Below are 15,693 nucleotides of genomic sequence, written 5' to 3' on the forward strand. Positions count from 1 at the left end.
GTTTTTTTACTTTACAGTATTAAGTACAAAATGTATACCGCTATAAGACAAGGTGTTATTTTGTTGTCTATTGTGATGTTAACGTTGATAGCTCCCAGTTTCTAACTTGGTTCATGTCATTCATTATCGGTGGAGTCCACATGTTGAGTAATTTGTGTTTCTTGCCTGCAACAATACTCATTATAAAGACATGACCAAAAGTTGGGGATAAAATTACTCATTGTGTTTGTAAAATATATAGGTTTTGTTTGTTTGTTTGTTTTCTCGTATAGCAAAGTCACAACAGGCTATCTGCTGAATCCACCAAGGGAAATCGAACCGTTGATTTTAGCATTGTAAATCCACAGACTTACGCCAGTACCAGCGGGGAACAAAATGTATAGGAATTGAGATTACTACACACTGTAATTTAGTAATGTGATTAACTCTATTGTACACTAATGTACAGGTATACAGTCTACCTTTGTTATTTAATACACAAACGTGTACTTCAGTTCTGTGGTTGAGTGTTCTTATCTCCAGATAACAATCTAAATACGCCACGGAATTATACCCGTTAGTTCCTCAACTAACGATGTCACTTGTAAGTGACACACCCATTTATAATTTATTAAAATGTATTTCACAAATATATTTCTTGAGCAATATAAATCAAAGAAAACATTGTTCCAAGTGTTTTGATAGTGTGTGCAATAGAAGGTTAATTGCAATGTTATCAGTACTTTATTTATTTTTCTTTGCATGACTCGTATGGTATTAGATATCCTATCCTATGAAGAACAAAGTCGTGAATCCATATTTGTTCAGGTACATAAATCCAAGTATTTTCCAAAACAAGTCATGCCTCGCTACGTGAACTTGAAGAAAGTTTGTTCAAATGTAAACTGAAAATTCAAATCACCATAATTTTGTTTGCTTCTATACGTTATTAAATTAGTCAATACATAAATGAGGATTTTCTATTTAACAGTTTAATTTCCTCAATAATGCTTGGGCAATGCCAAAGGTTATAAACTGTAAAATAGAAGAGTGTAATCCACCTTCTCTTTTTGTTACTTAATGTAGAAAAGTAACTGCTTCATTGAGCCGTGTTTGACTTTATTTCTATACATATACCTGCTGAGGTTTGTGATCAAATGTGGCTGGTATTGTTACTTCTTCGCTGTCACAGAGCACACCTCGGGAATCTCCAACGTTTGCTACAATCAGTTGCTGGTTGTGTACCAATGCAACGACTGCTGTTGTGCCTGTGAAAAAAGAGATACAGTACATTTTAATGTTTATTTTAACCATAGAGAGGTTTTATTATTCTGTTTAGAGGGAAGAGTATAAGTCAATCTGAACATCAGTTTGTTGTAGATGGATGGATAGATGAACATTGTATAAAATAGCTTACAAAGTTTGAACGTTCTAATGCTCAAAAACATAAAAGATTCATACCTTTTATTTTCTATTTTCAATAATAATCTATATAAATGCATTGTGTTACGAAAATGTTGTATTTTATACCTTGAGAACTAAAGAAGAAATATGTATCTTTCCATCTGGTAATATACTCTGTTATACATTCAGTTTTGTTGAAAAACTTCAGGATGTCCAGACTTTTTCTACAGTAATTGTATGGTTTTATTGACAGATGTGAGCTGGTAAAGTGTGTATTTCAGTTTCAGAGCAGAATGATGCTTTTTATGCGTGGTGTGTTTCAGAGCAGAATGAAGTTTTTTATGTGTGGTGTGTTTCAGAGCAGAATAATGCTTTGTGTGTGTGGCGTGTTTCAGAGCATAATGATGCTTTATGCGCGTGTGGTGTGTTTCAGAGCAGAACGATGCTTTGTATGTGTGTAGCGTGTTTCAGAGCAGAATAATGCTCTTTATGTGTGGTGTGCTTTGCTTTTTAAAAGCATGAAGCTAAACAATGGGATATCTGTGATTTGCCTACAGAGAGTATCAAAACCTGATTTTTAGTGTCTTAAGCTCGCTGACTTACAATTGAGCCACCAAAGGGCGCGTGGTATATAATTTATAAGTTTAACTTTACACATGTCTTTATTCATTTATTATGATTCCACTAAGGCCTAAACTTATTCTTCTAAAATAAAAGTGATGTTTAACTTAATTAAGGGCGCCAACTAAACGAATTCTAGACGTACCGTGTTTCTCCGAAAATAAGACAGGGCTTATATTAATTTTCACTCCAAAATATGACACTAGGGCTTATTTTCGGGGGATGTCTTATTTTGATATATTAAAAAAATGAAGTTACAAAGTAAAACTATTAAACTAACTGATTAATACTTAAACAAACTAATTAACTAACTATTAAACTAGGGTAGGGCTTATATTAAAACTATCCCCAAAAATCACACTAGGTCTTATTTTATGGGTAGGTCTTATTATCGGAGAAACACGGTAGTTGTAGTGTAGCCATATCAATTGTAGTTTTACTGAGTTGCTTTACTTTACCATTGACTTTGGAATAAGTTGAGTCAAGGTGAAACTGCTATGTCCACAAGTATTAACAGTAAAATATATTCGAATACATCCCACCCCAATAAAAGTGTACATAAAAATAAGGTCACTGAAGAATCACAAAACAAATTAATGTGTCTAAAAACAGCGAGGTTTTTTTCTGGTTAAATCGTCTAAGAATTTTACAACAGGGATACTGAAATTGCTGGAGTCAGAATCTGGCTAGAGTTCAATTATTTTAGTTCAGTGACGGGAGAAAATAAACACTGCTCGCACTTAGTAACAAAGTCATTAAACTTCTGGATGTTATCCCAACCAACAGCTCTCAAGAGGTTCTTCAAGCATTCATAATGTCCAACAGCAACAGCTGCGCCTAAACTAAAAACATTCTTTATATGTAAATATATATTACCAAGGCAAATAAGGGTTGTGGCGAAACTACATCCAAATGAATTATTTCACTCTTGAACTTTATTTCGAATAATATAAGAAGACACATAATGAAAACGTCGAAGATATAAAGAGAAATGGGAGAAAAATTAGTGCACGTAAAGGAATAGTTGTCGCTATTTTAACAGATAACATTTTAAAAATTAACAAATATTTCTGACAAGGTTTATAGAGATGGACAACATCCTGCGTTTTCCTCCAGGTTCAAACTGCAAGCCTCATATAATTAATTGAGCTTCAAGCTTGAAATAAATAATACAATCTATTACCACGGAAAATCCTTTTAAGAACAGTTTTGAAGTGTTGTCCACATATCGTTTCCACCAAGAATCAACAAGCTGTCTATGAGCTTCGTTAAAGAAGAAAACAATCATCAATCCATACTTCTATTGTCCCTTTTTGTTTGCGAAACTTTTATCCATTCTCTGTTTATTATAAAGTACATAGTACAGTTTAGAAGTAGGTGTTGATTTACCATTGCTTTATCTTACTACAGTGGATATAATGTGATATTCAAGGATTTGGTAAAGTGAATGGAAAGGTTAGTTAATAAACATAACAGGATACTTATGGAGATAGCCTTTAGTGATATTGAAGATGTAGCGAACGAGTTAGGTGATGTTTGTTTAATGTGATAATCGAAAATATTTAACTATTAGAAGGGCTGTATAACAACATAATGTGATGGTTTATATGCTATTTAATCTTTTAATGTGACATTTAAGGTAGTTTAACGAAAAATGAAGTGTTATGTTTTCGGATTAAGGATATTAAGTATTATGTTTGTGTATTAAGATATGAATAATACTGCTGCAAATAAAATAATTTTATTCAATGGAAACGTCACTATAAATTCTGTGGATAAATCGTAATCCTAAATAAGGTATAATTGATATAATACTATCATTACGCATCAAGAAGTTTATACCAGTCAGCCTCCCTATATAATGATTGTATGGCCTAGAAGTTCAATACGCTAGACCACAAAAATAATACTGAAGAAATTCCAGCTACTAAAATATAAGTTAATATTCCTTAAACAGCTTGGGGAGAATTTAATTAAACATGTGAACAATTAAAAAAAAAGTTTGCTTGTATTGAATTTCTCACAAAGCTACACAAGGGCTATCTGTGTTAGCCGTCCCTAATTTAGCAGTGTAAAACTAGAGAGAAGGCAGCTAGTCATCACCACCCTCGGTCAATTTTGGGGGGTGGAATTGACTCTCACATTGTAACGCCACCATGGCTGAAAGGGAAAGCATGTTTGGTTGCGTTTGTCAACTCTCTACGGGATTTATATTTAGTATTCGAATGATGAAAGTGTAATAAAATTGCATCTCAAAATGTTAGTGTCGTGAATCCTGTTCTACTCTACACCGTGAAAGCCAGGTGGGTTAAGGCGTTCGACTCGCAATCTGAGGATCGCGGGTTCGAATCCCCGTCGGACCAAACATGCTCGCCCTTTCAGTCGTGGGGGCGTTATAATGTGAGGTCAATTCCACTATTCGTTGGTAAAAGAGTAGCTCAAAAGTTGGTGGTGGGTGATAATGACCAGCTGCCTTCCCTCTAGTCTCAAACTGCTAAATTAGAGACAGCTAGGGCAAATAGCCCTCGTGTAGCTTTGTGCGAAATTCAAAAACAAACTATATTGTAAATGCTCTATCGGATTGAATAAAAAATGAGTTTTTTTCTTTTTTGATCTACGTCTGACGAGTATATGTTGTGACTTTTTATTCTGCTTTATATTATAAAAGTTGATTTGAGTGCAGAAAGTAATTTTATTGTTTTATTTTTGGGAAATATATTGACATGTGTTATTAAAGTATACATTTTAAGGCGAAGTCCACGTCTTGCAACACTAAATAGGAACCGAACATAAGACAGGTTTTGATTTATTTTTTTATTTTTTAGGCTTTCGTGCAAAAGAATACAAGAGCTATCTGCGTGTGGTCGTCTCTACTTTCGAACCGACAATTAGAGGAAAGACAGCTAGCCAATTCTTGCAGTACTGTCTCTGATTTAATATTAGAATTTCACCGTCACTCTTATAGCGTAGCCATGACCTCCAAGAATGGCATGTGTTTTGCATAAACGGACTGAGAACCCTAAATCTTTGGATTCACAGTCTATCACGCTAAAGGCTAGCCCACGCTCGGCCATATACAGGCATATAGCTTAGATAGCCAATATATGCATCATGTACTGTATTTCTAAAAATCAGTAGTTGTAATAAATGTGTTATTTGCAAACTCTTACAAATACAACTTCCATCTACTCAAGAGCCGGGCGTAACCCAACGGTTATGTTTGGCGGAATGTTGCCACAAGATTGTGCTCCTCAGTTTGGGGGCGATTAGTGTGCTATAAGAGTGACAGTAAAACCAAGTTTTTTGTTTTTAATGGTCCAATAGCTGGTGGTTGATTCTGTTGACTAACTGCTTTTCCTCCAGTCTGTCAGTTCAAAACCATAGACGACTATATAGATAGCTCATTGTGTAGTTTTGTGCCAGAATTCTGAAACAACACATCTTGATCCGGCATGGCCAGATGGTTAAGGCACTCAACTCGTAATCTGAGGGTCGCAGGTTCGAATCCTCGTCACATCAAATATGCTCACCCTTTCAACCGAGGGGGCATTATAATGTGACGGCCAATCTCACTATTCATTGGTAAAAGAGTACCCCAAGAGTAGGTGGTGGGTGGTGATGACTAGCTGCCTTCTCTCTAGTCTTACACTGCTTAATTAGGGACGGCTAGCGTATATAGTCCTCGTGGAGCTTTGTGCGAAATTCAAAAACAAACCAAACAAAGCATCTCCAGGGGATGTTTAGTTTGTTTCTAACGAACTTTAACGACTTTTCAATATACTGCAAACAGGAGTTTGTACTATTCGGGATGATGGCGACTATGGCATAAAGTTAGAAGACAAATATCACTAAAATATTCAAAGTCGTCGTTTATGAACTAACGTGGTTTTAGTCTTTGTATCTAAGAAAGTTTGGAATTTACTGGAAGGAAGTAATTTCGAAGTTCAGTAGATTGTTATTGCAAGATTCTGGACTCCAAAAATAATTCTGAGTTAAAAATAACTATCCAGAAAATATTTCTGCCTTATAACACCAGTCTTAAAAGTGTTGACTTTTTGTGTGTTTATGGTTTTGTCAACAAGGATAAAAAAGATGCTTTTCACTGGACATCCTTATGGAAAGTGTTTTCTTACGCTCACCTGGCCCGATACCTTGTTGTTCCATCTCTAGTAAATCATATTTTGCCGAACGTGGTCTATTGGTGAGAATTCAAAGCTGTGGATCTAAAGATCTAACTGTGGGTGCGTTATAATAGTGACAGTTATTTCCATTATTCGGTTCAAAGATAAACAAAGGTATTGCGGAGAAGGGCGCTGCTGACTAGTCAATTGTTCAAAATTAAGCATATTTATATTAGGGATTTCTGACCTGGTCGCTTAACTCTTGTTCACGTAAGTTCTATTGAAGCTGAAATTGCCAGAACTAGGAATTCGTACCGAAATCTTGGTATCATGATAGGTATGAAAACAGTAAGTGTACATATACAAAATCTGAATAGTTTTTTATCATGATAGGTATGAAAACAGTAAATGTACATATACAAAATCTAAATAGTTTTTTTATCATGATAGGCATGAAAACAGTAAGTGTACATATACAAAATCTGAATAGTTTTTTATCATGATAGGTATGAAAACAGTAAGTGTACATATACAAAATCTGAATAGTTTTTTATCATGATAGGTATGAAAACAGTAAGTGTACATATACAAAATCTGAATAGTTTTTTATCATGATAGGTATGAAAACGGTAAGTGTACATATACAAAATCTGAATAGTTTTTTATCATGATAGGTATGAAAACAGTAAGTGTACATATACAAAATCTGAATAGTTTTTTATCATGATAGGTATGAAAACAGTAAGTGCACATATACAAACTCTCAATAGCTTTTTTCTTCTCCTCTCTCTGTCTAAATATATTCATAGAGTATTCGCAATGGCGTTTTTACTTTTGAAATTGCCCGGCATAATCGGATGGTTAAGGAGCTTGACTCGTAATCCAAGGGTCACGAGTTAGAATCCCCGTCACACCAAATATGCTCGTCCTTTCAGCCGTGGAGGCGTTATAATGTGTGGCCAATCTCACTATTTGTTGGTAAATGAGTAGCCCAAGAGTTGGCGGTGGGAGGTGATGACTAGCTGCCTTTCCTCTAGTCTTACACTGCTAAATTAGGGACGACTAGCGTAGATAGCCCTCGTGTAGCTTTTCGCGAAATTCCAAAACAAGCAAACAATTTAAAAATTTAGTTAAACGCTTTTCTGATGGTGTGTGTTATAACGTACTTTAGTTTTAAATTTGAGATGAAAGCGTTAATAATGCGCATTCAGTTAAGAAGTAATCATTAAAGTTAACACTGCACTCTACTATTAAAAATGCTGATATTTAAAAACGATCATTAACTCACAATTATAGAATAACAGCTTCTACATGCGTGGATGTAGGCGTGTATATACATCCATAAAAGCAGACATGTAACGGCAGTGAACAAAAACAAAACATTCTCAAATAGATTCTTTAGGCAGAGTATTCACGATAAAACTTTGTAGAATGTACAGCAACTGCTTGTTGTAAAGACACAAGTGTAGAGGACGGCGTATGGCCTGGCATGGCCGAGCGCGTAAGGCGTGCGACTCGTAATCCGAGGGTCGCGGGTTCGCGCCCGCGTCGCGCTAAACATGCTTGCCCTCCCAGCCGTGGGGGCGTTATAATTTGACGGTCAATCCCACTATTCGTTGATAAAAGAGTAGCCCACGAGTTGGCGGTGGGCGGTGATGACTAGCTGCCTTCCCTCTAGTCTTACACTGTTAAATTAGGGACGGCTAGCACAGATAGCTCTCGAATAGCTTTGTGCGAAATTGCAAAAAATAAACAAACAGAGGACGGCGTTTCTAAAATCTTCCGCCTTTCGTCTCACCTGAAGACGAAAGACTCTCAAAATGTCGTCCTCTACACTTGTGTCTCCACAACAGACAGTTGCCGTCCTTTCTACAAAGTTTAATAAAAAACGAAACAATTTAATTAACAGTAAAGAAAAATGCGTTCTTTCAATGTGACAATCTTAAACATAAAACTTATATTCATTAATTTATTTTTACTTCTTAATTGAAAAGTAAGATAAGTAAGTAAGATATGTCAGATACAGAGAAAAAGAAACTCTTAACCTGCCACATCCCCAGATGACTTAGCTTCAACAATCAACTCTTTATCCAATGTTAAAATCTCTTCAGTTAATAATCTGGTGAGCTCATCTACTTTAGAGTTAGAAGGAATTGGGTCTAAATTCTCTTTCAAGCCTTCTGGTATATTCTCTTCTTTATCCCTGGCTTGTTCTGGTTTATGCAACTCAGGCTGGTTTAAAATGTCTTGAAGTTTAGGTAGAAGGTTCTTAAATAGGTGTTGTTCGGCATATTTTGCTGCAAACTAAAAAATATAAGACATAAAAGTGTTAAGTTTAGTCTTATTATTGTGTAGACTTAAATAAACATTAACTTAAGTTCTCTCTCTTTCTGTTTATCCAACGTTAACCTGAGCAATCTATTTTATAAAGTACACCAAATACCATAAATACGAAAGTGTTCTCTAAATTTTAAAAACTTTAAGGGCATCAATCACTCTCTAATGTTGAAAGTTACCCACTGTTTTTTTATTGAAGTTTTATTTCTTATAATAGAAAAATAAATAGGACACTGACTGAGTTTCTTTAAGCAGGTCACATCTTGTCAGATGGAGTATTTTTACTCTGTTGAGATATGGTGAGAGAAAGGGTTTCTAAACTGTCTGTCGGTATGCTTACTATAAGAAGACAACTCCTTAACACTCAATTACCGACAAACATTCTGTTCTGACGTATTTTATTTTCTGATGTAGTGATAGGTCTGTAGATTCTTCCTTGCAAGCACGAACCAAAACATAAACCATTCCTTGCATTATGGTACGCAATAAATTACTTCATCTACGTAACTCACAGAATACTGAAGATAGAAGCCTAAATAGTCTATAATGAATCTCTTATCCAGTAACAACTGAAGACAGAAACCAAAAAAAAAAATGAGGTAAATATTTCTAAACAATGGCAATGAAAGATACTGTGTAGTACGCTTAAAGAATGAATGTTGTATTCAAGCAAAACTTTTAATTAGTTATTACAGCACGAAGCTACACAATCTGCAATCCTTTTGCCTTGGAGCATGAACCTCAGATTTTAGCATTTTAAGTCTGTAAGGTTGTTGCTAACCTATCGGGGACACCTGATCATTTACTGGAAAAGTTTAACAACTAAAGCATGAAATAGGCTCTTAGGGAATACATCAGTTGGATTTGTCTATGTTTGAGGTTATAAAACCAAGATATAAATAAATATTCAAAATTAATAACTTTTTGCTGTAGCTCATCGATAACTGAGGGTTTATAATGCTAAAATTTGGGATTCAATCCCTGACAAAAATAAAATTAATAGATTAAGGGAATGTACAGATAAAGTATTTTAAATCAGTTTCAACAAGCTATTGTAGCCAAACTGAAAACAGGAAAATAGGCAGATGGATAATATCATAAGGCAAAACAATCTTTACATAATTGTTTTCATTTATAGGTTTTTGTACAAAAATGGTAGATGTTTAATAAACAATATGATACAGAGAAACGTACTAATAAATATATGATAAATTACTATAACAAATAGTTTTATAGCCTACAAATTGAAACCAATCATTTAATACGATATATTATTCCTATAAAAAAAACTGAAATATTTTTCTGCTAATGTGTGCATGAAAAAAGAAAATTATGACTACATATGATGCCAGTTGTTTCCTTTTAACTCCAGTTGTGCGATCATATCGCTATTGTTAAGCATGAAGCTACACAATGGACTACTTTTGTTCTATCCACCTCGAGCATCGACTTTTTTGCGTTATACGCCCTCTGACTTATCGCCATTGGGAGACATGTAACAGTTATAAGGTAAATTAACTTTCGGCACTTATATATTTATAGTAATTGATGGATTACCTGTACATTTTAAACGGATAATTTTTAGTTGCGGTTTTTAATTTCTCCGGCTTTACTATTGTTTATAATTGTGGCTGAATTTGAAAAGTTTAACAAAAGTTCTTATAAGAAATAAAACTACGTTGTGTTATTGTGTGTAAATATAACAAATTATTAGATATTACTGCACAAACTTCCCTGTCCGATAATAAATTATTTATCTTTCATAGCGCATTGAAATTAACCTTGCACTTAATTTTTTTTTTTTTTTTGCATGGTAGATATTTTATTATTTTGTCATAGTTTCACAGAAATATGTCCAATACTTTTTTAAGTTACATAAGTACTGCTTCTAAGGTAAACAATTTAGCTTCATTCCAGAGCCAATAACTAAATCTCCTTAACTATTCCATTACTGTTAAAAGTAGCAAATATTAAGAAACAATTAATTGGCATTAACTTCTGAGAATTTACGAAGGCGTTATTGCGCCATTTTCCGCGGTAATGCTATCTAACTCTGAAGCTCCCAAGTTTACAAGAGCTTATTAACAGCTTTGAAATGCGACCAACGGGAAATTACGTTTCTATACTTAGAAATTCCCAGTCACCTCGTAGGTTACACTATTCACGCGCTGCTTCTTAACTCTGTACATGTGTAAAAGTGGGTCGCCCTCTAAATTCACCTTACTCGGGTTTCCTTGTTGCACACACTCTTTATTGATAACAATATAAAAAAAATCGAGCGATTAAAACAACAAACATAAATCTAATTACTTAGTTGTGAAGTAAGTTAGTTTATAATAACTTTTGTGACGTGTGCTTATATTGAAAATTGAATTAAAGCTATGCTTTCTCAATGACTCCAAAAAGAAGTCTATATTGGTGGGGCAGGGAACCACTTTTACTTTATGTAATTTTATTTTTCACACGTGTTTCCCACTTTGTGTGTTACTAAAGAAAAAGTAATTACCTCTTTTCTACGTTACAATATAAATATTACGGGGGACGAGTTTCCGAGCAACTTAATTCTGTTTATGTGTGTGTGTATGTGTTTCCTTATAGCAAAGCCACATTGGGCTATCAGCTGTGTCCGCAATTCTGTTTATATAACGCAAAATATTCGCTATGAATTTGTACTTTTTATGTTGACTTCTGATCATAAATGATTAGAAATAAAAAGGATAAAAACTGAAAGTGTATAGTAGCGTCAAATTAAGGAACCTATTTTCGTCATGTACTTATATATATTACACGTGTGTTTCATTTAACCCAGTTTATAAGCCTATTAAGTTCATAGATGTGTGTGTAATATTTATCTTACAATGAGCACACCAGCATACAACTTTACAAAGAACAGTCGCAGCGCTATTGCTTACTTAAAACTCCTTCTTGACTGTCAAGGATTATTTATGAGACATAGCATCATTTAATACTAAATATATTCATAACAAGTTATACGAAAAACTTTTTCAGATACATTATTTTGGTCTGGTACATTGTGGTTTTTTCCTTTCATTTCATCTTTGTAATCTAAAGACCAGCTACTAATTTAGAGTTAACAGTATAGACATAACTCTAATGCTCACAACTACGACTAAATAGGTAATACAACTGTATGTTCTGGTTTGTTATCATATAACATAAACTTTCAAGTATTATCGCAAGAGTTATATATACACATATATGTAATCACAGTTTATATCATGATTAAATTTTAAGAGCAACATGACTTTAGTACTACTAATCCTATGAAGATGAGAATCGGATGGAATTGTTTCACGTGCCTCATAATCACTCTTGACTTTTATTTAATTAATTAGATTTCTACTTATCTAAAGCCAGAGCCGTAGATGGATGTTTTCTACAAACATTTGAGAAATATGGATCCAAATTCAAGTTATCCTTATGTAGCATTAATGGTATTTTTGTGTACATTTCATATTTGTGTGATTCATACATTATTTGTATTTGTTTTGGTTTAGACTGTTGTTAAGCACAAATCTACACAATGGGCTATCCGTACTCTGCTCACCACAAGTATCTAAACCTGATTTTTTAGCGTTGTAAGCCTACAGACGTGCTAATAAGCCACTGGGGATGGGGGCTCTTTATTAGGAACCCTATTGGTTAAAAGTCATGGACCATCAATAATTTGGTGTAGAAATAATTCAGACAACCTTCTTTAGAAATCCAAATGTTCAGTGATTACTCTTTTTTGTATGTCACACAAAATTGTTCCAAATGAAACATTTTTACTATCACAAAGTCAAGACATTTTAAACTCAAGAAAATCAACAAAATTAATTTGTTTCTGGACACTTTGCACAGTGTCCAGAAATTATGTTAACAAATTTAATCATATCTATTCCAAAATATGTTGAAGTTCCTGTCGACCCAGTGTCATGCCGCCACGATATCTCACACATGCTACAGTGTAGGGCTATTTGTCTACCGGAACATATAGAACTCCTGTTGAGTCCTTGTCGCTCCGCCACGATATCTCACACATGTTACAGTATATCACTGTTTGTCTAATTGTAGTTGTGAAAGACTTTCACCTCTGTAGCACACGTAAACGTACTATTTTATTAACATAATTTCTGCGCTATTTGAAAGAAAACTCTAAAATCAAGTCTAAAAAACGACGTGACTTAACATTATTTGAACTATTAGCGTTCGCCAATAGACTATTCACAGAAAAACACATATTACAACAACGTCTCAAATAAATAAAATGCAAAATGTTCCTTTACATAAATATACATCACATGATTTTACATTGTTTGGAACATGTTTTTACTGTCTGTGTTTGGAACATGTTTTTACTGTCTGTGTTTGGAACATGTTTTTACTGTCTGTGTTTCGAACTTGTTTCTACTGTCTATGCCTGTCAGATATTTCTGATATTATTATTTTTTAAACGTCCTGGGATTCAATGTGTTTAGCGTTTATTATTGAAACTTTGATTACTACTGTAAAGTCACCCGCTGGTACAGCAGTAGGTCTACGGATTTACAACGCTAAAATCAGGGGGTTCGATTCCCTTCGGTGGACTCAGCAGATAGCCCGATGTGGCTTTGCTATAAAAAAACGCACGCAACTAGATAACTGCTGTAAAACATCCCTTTCTGTAAGCTGCAGGGTATTAGACTCCGAGGATACATAAACAATTATCGTTGATTTAGGTCGATTTATTATAATATAAATGACAGTTACAATTTGAATTTGATCAATATTAATTAGGCTCAATTAATTATAAAATAAGACATAATATTATTGAAAAACATGTATATATATCTCATGCAAAACAAAGGAGTATTTGTGTCTGGTGCCAAAATACAGGTTTGGCATAGAACTCGTATAAAACTTGAGTATGTAGCGTGATATGAGTCCAATATGCTTTAAACGGAGTATTAACTGGTCACGCGGAATAGTCACAGTTTTGGCAGCATAACAATGAACTCTTTACTGAAGACTTCCTGCTCACATCTCAGTTTGAATTAGGGCCGGCATGCCAACACTTTAATTAGCTAAGCAACCTAGTAAATATACTTCTTGCTTCTACACTGTCTGAACCGCACGTTAATCATGCTAATCTATATTATAAATTAATGTTGTTGTTTTTTGTTGCAAGATTAAAAAAACAATCTTACTTTTTATCATTGTGGGTTGGGTACAAAATACCAAAATAGATAAAAGTGAAAATATTTATTTTTCCCATGATATATGCAACAAAGGCAAATAGTTTCCATAACAAAAAACAGAATATCACTTTGCGGTGTAAACAAGAACAACGAATTACTTTAAACCTAGGCCCGGCATGGCCTAGCGCGTAAGGCGTGCTACTCGTAATCCGAGGGTCGCGCTAAACATGCTCGCCCTCCCAGCCGTGGGGGTGTATAATGTGACGGTCAATCCCACTATTCGTTGGTAAAGAGTAGCCCAAGAGTTGGCGGTGGGTGGTGATGACTAGCTGCCTTCCCTCTAGTCTTACACTGCTAAATTAGGGACGGCTAGCACAGATAGCCCTCGAGTAGCTTTGTGCGAAATTTCCAAACAAACAAACAAACAAACTTTAAACCTTACACGTACCCCAACGGTAAGTATGCGGACTTGTAGCAAAACTCCGTAATTACAGTAAGTAGCTGGGTTAAACATGTAAATAATACAACTGATACTTGAAACTGTCAGTACCTGTGAAACTCCATAACTACAGTAAGTAACTGGGTTAAGCATGTAAATAATATAACTGATACTTGAAACCGTCAGTACCTGTGAAACTCCATAACTACAGTAAGTAACTGGGTTAAGCATGTAAATAATATAACTGATACTTGAAACCGTCAGTACCTGTGAAACTCCATAATTACAGAATTGAGGGAAAACAAGACAATTGTACGTTTCACAAATACATCGTTTGTTGCGACCATGTCTTCGCTTCTACCTGTTGATGTCTTTATTGGCGATACCATGGTCGTAATAAATTATGTAATGTAAATAATATTTTCAATTACTTTGAGAAAGTTGAAACTCGTGTTACAAATATACAAGAAATAAAAAGATATTTTAACCAAAGTATATAGTTTGTACAGTAGTAAAGATAACATATTTGTTAGAAGAAACATTTATCATGATATCAAGTTCATTCGATTATTTCAAAAAAGATGTCTATCTTACCCGATACTTCCTTGTTCCGTAAAACTAAAACTGCACATTAAATAAGCTATATTTATTATGCTGGTAGAAAATAACTTGTTACTTTCTTACAATATGCATGTCGATTATTTAAGAAAGACTGTGAATTTCATTGATAATTCTAATGTTTCTATTGAACATTCACCATAAATGTAGATGAAATACTTTGAATAACTGAGCTGAGCACAAAATTAAACAGAGCTCATCTTACAAAATGTACACCTTTAACGTTGTATCTCAGAAGATATCTATCTAGACAGAGTGTAGATAGATCAGTGCTTCCAAAACCTTTCGAGTCTACGTCACACTTTTAATGTTCCAAATTTCCTACGAAACATGTAAATAAGTCCATATGATAAACCAACTGGCACACCTCTGACTAAGACAGACAGAAATTACTGTCATGCTGCGTATCAAACACAAAATAAATCAAACTTGAAATTTTATAAACTTATTAAACTGATAACAGATTTGCATTACTTAACTGTAAAAATTTACAGCATACAGTGTGGTAAGTACTGTCGTAGATTTGCGCTAAAAGAAAAACAACAACCTCTGACGGTTGGAAGAAATAGTTATTTTGAAAGTAGAGATAGCACGCAATTTGTAAAACACAACTATTTTAATAAGCAAGAAACATGATGCATCAAATATTGTTTCATTGTGAAGTATACAGGTGTGCAGACAAAAATTACAACAGTTTTTTTATAGGTCATGGTAGGGTCATTGCTACCTAGTATGAGTTATATTTCGATTAGTTAAAGCTGAATTTAATTTGGTGAGCGTGTCCAAACACTTGGCAAATTACATATAGTTGCAGATCTAAAGCCTTATAATTTTAATTCCAAACAAAATAAATTAGTACACACGGAAATCAAAATAACAGAGATATTAAGAGCGAATTTAGGTCATTATTTTGGCCGTTCTGGAACGTCTTATCTCTTATATGTAGCGTAACAATGTTCACAACGTATACGTTTTGCTATTCGAGTTCAGAAAT

At 34.2% G+C, this 15,693-nt stretch overlaps 1 protein-coding gene across 1 annotated transcript in view; it reads right to left on the reverse strand.

Moving 5' to 3' along the window:
• LOC143238303 (protein phosphatase 1L-like) overlaps positions 1 to 15,693 on the reverse strand; it is a 31,888-nt gene that overhangs the window by 4,019 nt on the left and 12,176 nt on the right. Inside the window, exons 2-3 of the mRNA XM_076478401.1 lie at positions 8,171 to 8,429; positions 1,117 to 1,247 (exon numbers count right to left, since the gene is read on the reverse strand). Of these exons, the coding sequence (XP_076334516.1) occupies positions 1,117 to 1,247; positions 8,171 to 8,429 (390 nt within the window). The remainder of the gene's footprint in view (positions 1 to 1,116; positions 1,248 to 8,170; positions 8,430 to 15,693) is intronic.

This window comes from Tachypleus tridentatus, chromosome 13 (genome assembly GCF_004210375.1).
Source record: "Tachypleus tridentatus isolate NWPU-2018 chromosome 13, ASM421037v1, whole genome shotgun sequence".
NCBI classification, from domain to species: domain Eukaryota; kingdom Metazoa; phylum Arthropoda; class Merostomata; order Xiphosura; family Limulidae; genus Tachypleus; species Tachypleus tridentatus.